Genomic DNA, 1245 nt, shown 5'->3' with positions numbered 1-1245 from the left:
GTGCATTCATATGTATGTTGGTCTGCAGACTGGTGTACATGCTTGATAGCTATGTTGTTTTTCCCCCCAGTTGAACCCAAAGAGATGATAACCAGAAACTACAAGCATGGACAGCTTCAAGAGGGAATTAGATAAGCATATGGAGCAGAAGTCCATCAGTGGCTATTAGCCACAAGGTATAGATAGATAGCTGCGGTGGCTCAAGTGGTTAAGACGCTGAACTGCAGGCTGGAAGGTTGGTAGTTCAGCAGTTGAGTGCCACATGACGGTGAGCCTCCCGTCTCTGGTCCCAGCTCCTGCCAACCTAGCAGTTTGAAAGCAAGAAATTGCAAGTAGATAAATAGGTACTGCTTCGGTGGGAAGGTGGCGTTTAGTCATGCTGGCCACATGACCATGGAAACGTCTTCGGTCAGCGCTGGCTCTTTGGCTTGGAAATAGAGATGAGCACCACAACACGAGTTGGATCGACTGGCTTTCGAGCAAGGGAAATCTTTACCTTTTACCTATAGATAGGAACGCTCAGGTTGGGGCAAGTGATGCTCTGTATTCTTGGTGCTTGGGGGGGGGGGCAAAAGTGGGAGGGCTTCTAGTGTCCTGGCCCCACTGCTGGACCTCCTGATGGCACCTGGTATTTTTGGCCACTGTGTGACAGAGTGTTGGACTGAATAGGCCACTGGCCTGATCCAACATTGGTTCTTAACCAAGTTTGTCATTCTTTTTATCTGTTAAACAACACTTCACTATTTTGCATGCTAATTTAACCTGTATATATACAAGTATGATCTGTAATTATTTCATCATTTGAGGAAGTGCCGCGGTGCACCCTGAATGAAACTGTGTTGGTCTTAAAGGTGCCACTGGACTCTAAATTTGTTGTAATGCTTGCTTGATACAAGGCACTGCCCCTTCGCGTTTGACGCCGGCGTCGAAAGGCCAGTGGGATGACGCAGCCCCAAAGGAGGCTGCCTGCTGCTTCTCTGCATGTGCCGGATCCCACCCACCCCTGCCCAGTCTCAGCTCCAGTTTCACGGCAGGGTGAAGTCTGCGTCCGTCCAGACCGAGAGCGCGGCGGCGGCGTCTCTTCCCCTGCGCCTCGCGGTTGCGCAGCCCTCTCCCCCAAGCGGCGCGGGTCTGGGTCTGGCGGGCGCCCCGGGGGAGGCGGGGCGAGGCGGGGGGAGGCGGGGCGAGGCGGCCGGAGCGCCCGGGCGGAGCCTGGTGGCGGGCAGATCCGCGGCGGGTGGCGGC

At 54.5% G+C, this 1245-nt stretch overlaps 1 protein-coding gene across 1 annotated transcript in view; it reads left to right on the top strand.

The window, feature by feature from the left end:
* The first annotated feature begins 981 nt into the window (after positions 1 to 981).
* Positions 982 to 1245, top strand: part of FAM101B (family with sequence similarity 101 member B) — a 9172-nt gene continuing 8908 nt past the window's right edge. The window contains exon 1 of the mRNA XM_015426677.1: positions 982 to 1215. Within this exon, the coding sequence (XP_015282163.1) occupies positions 982 to 1215 (234 nt within the window). The remainder of the gene's footprint in view (positions 1216 to 1245) is intronic.

Source organism: Gekko japonicus, unplaced genomic scaffold, assembly GCF_001447785.1.
Source record: "Gekko japonicus isolate JY-2015 unplaced genomic scaffold, Gekko_japonicus_V1.1 scaffold2457, whole genome shotgun sequence".
In the NCBI taxonomy this organism is placed as follows: domain Eukaryota; kingdom Metazoa; phylum Chordata; class Lepidosauria; order Squamata; family Gekkonidae; genus Gekko; species Gekko japonicus.
The sequence above is the reverse complement of the archived record's forward strand: the minus strand, read 5'-3'. Positions and strand labels throughout refer to the sequence as shown.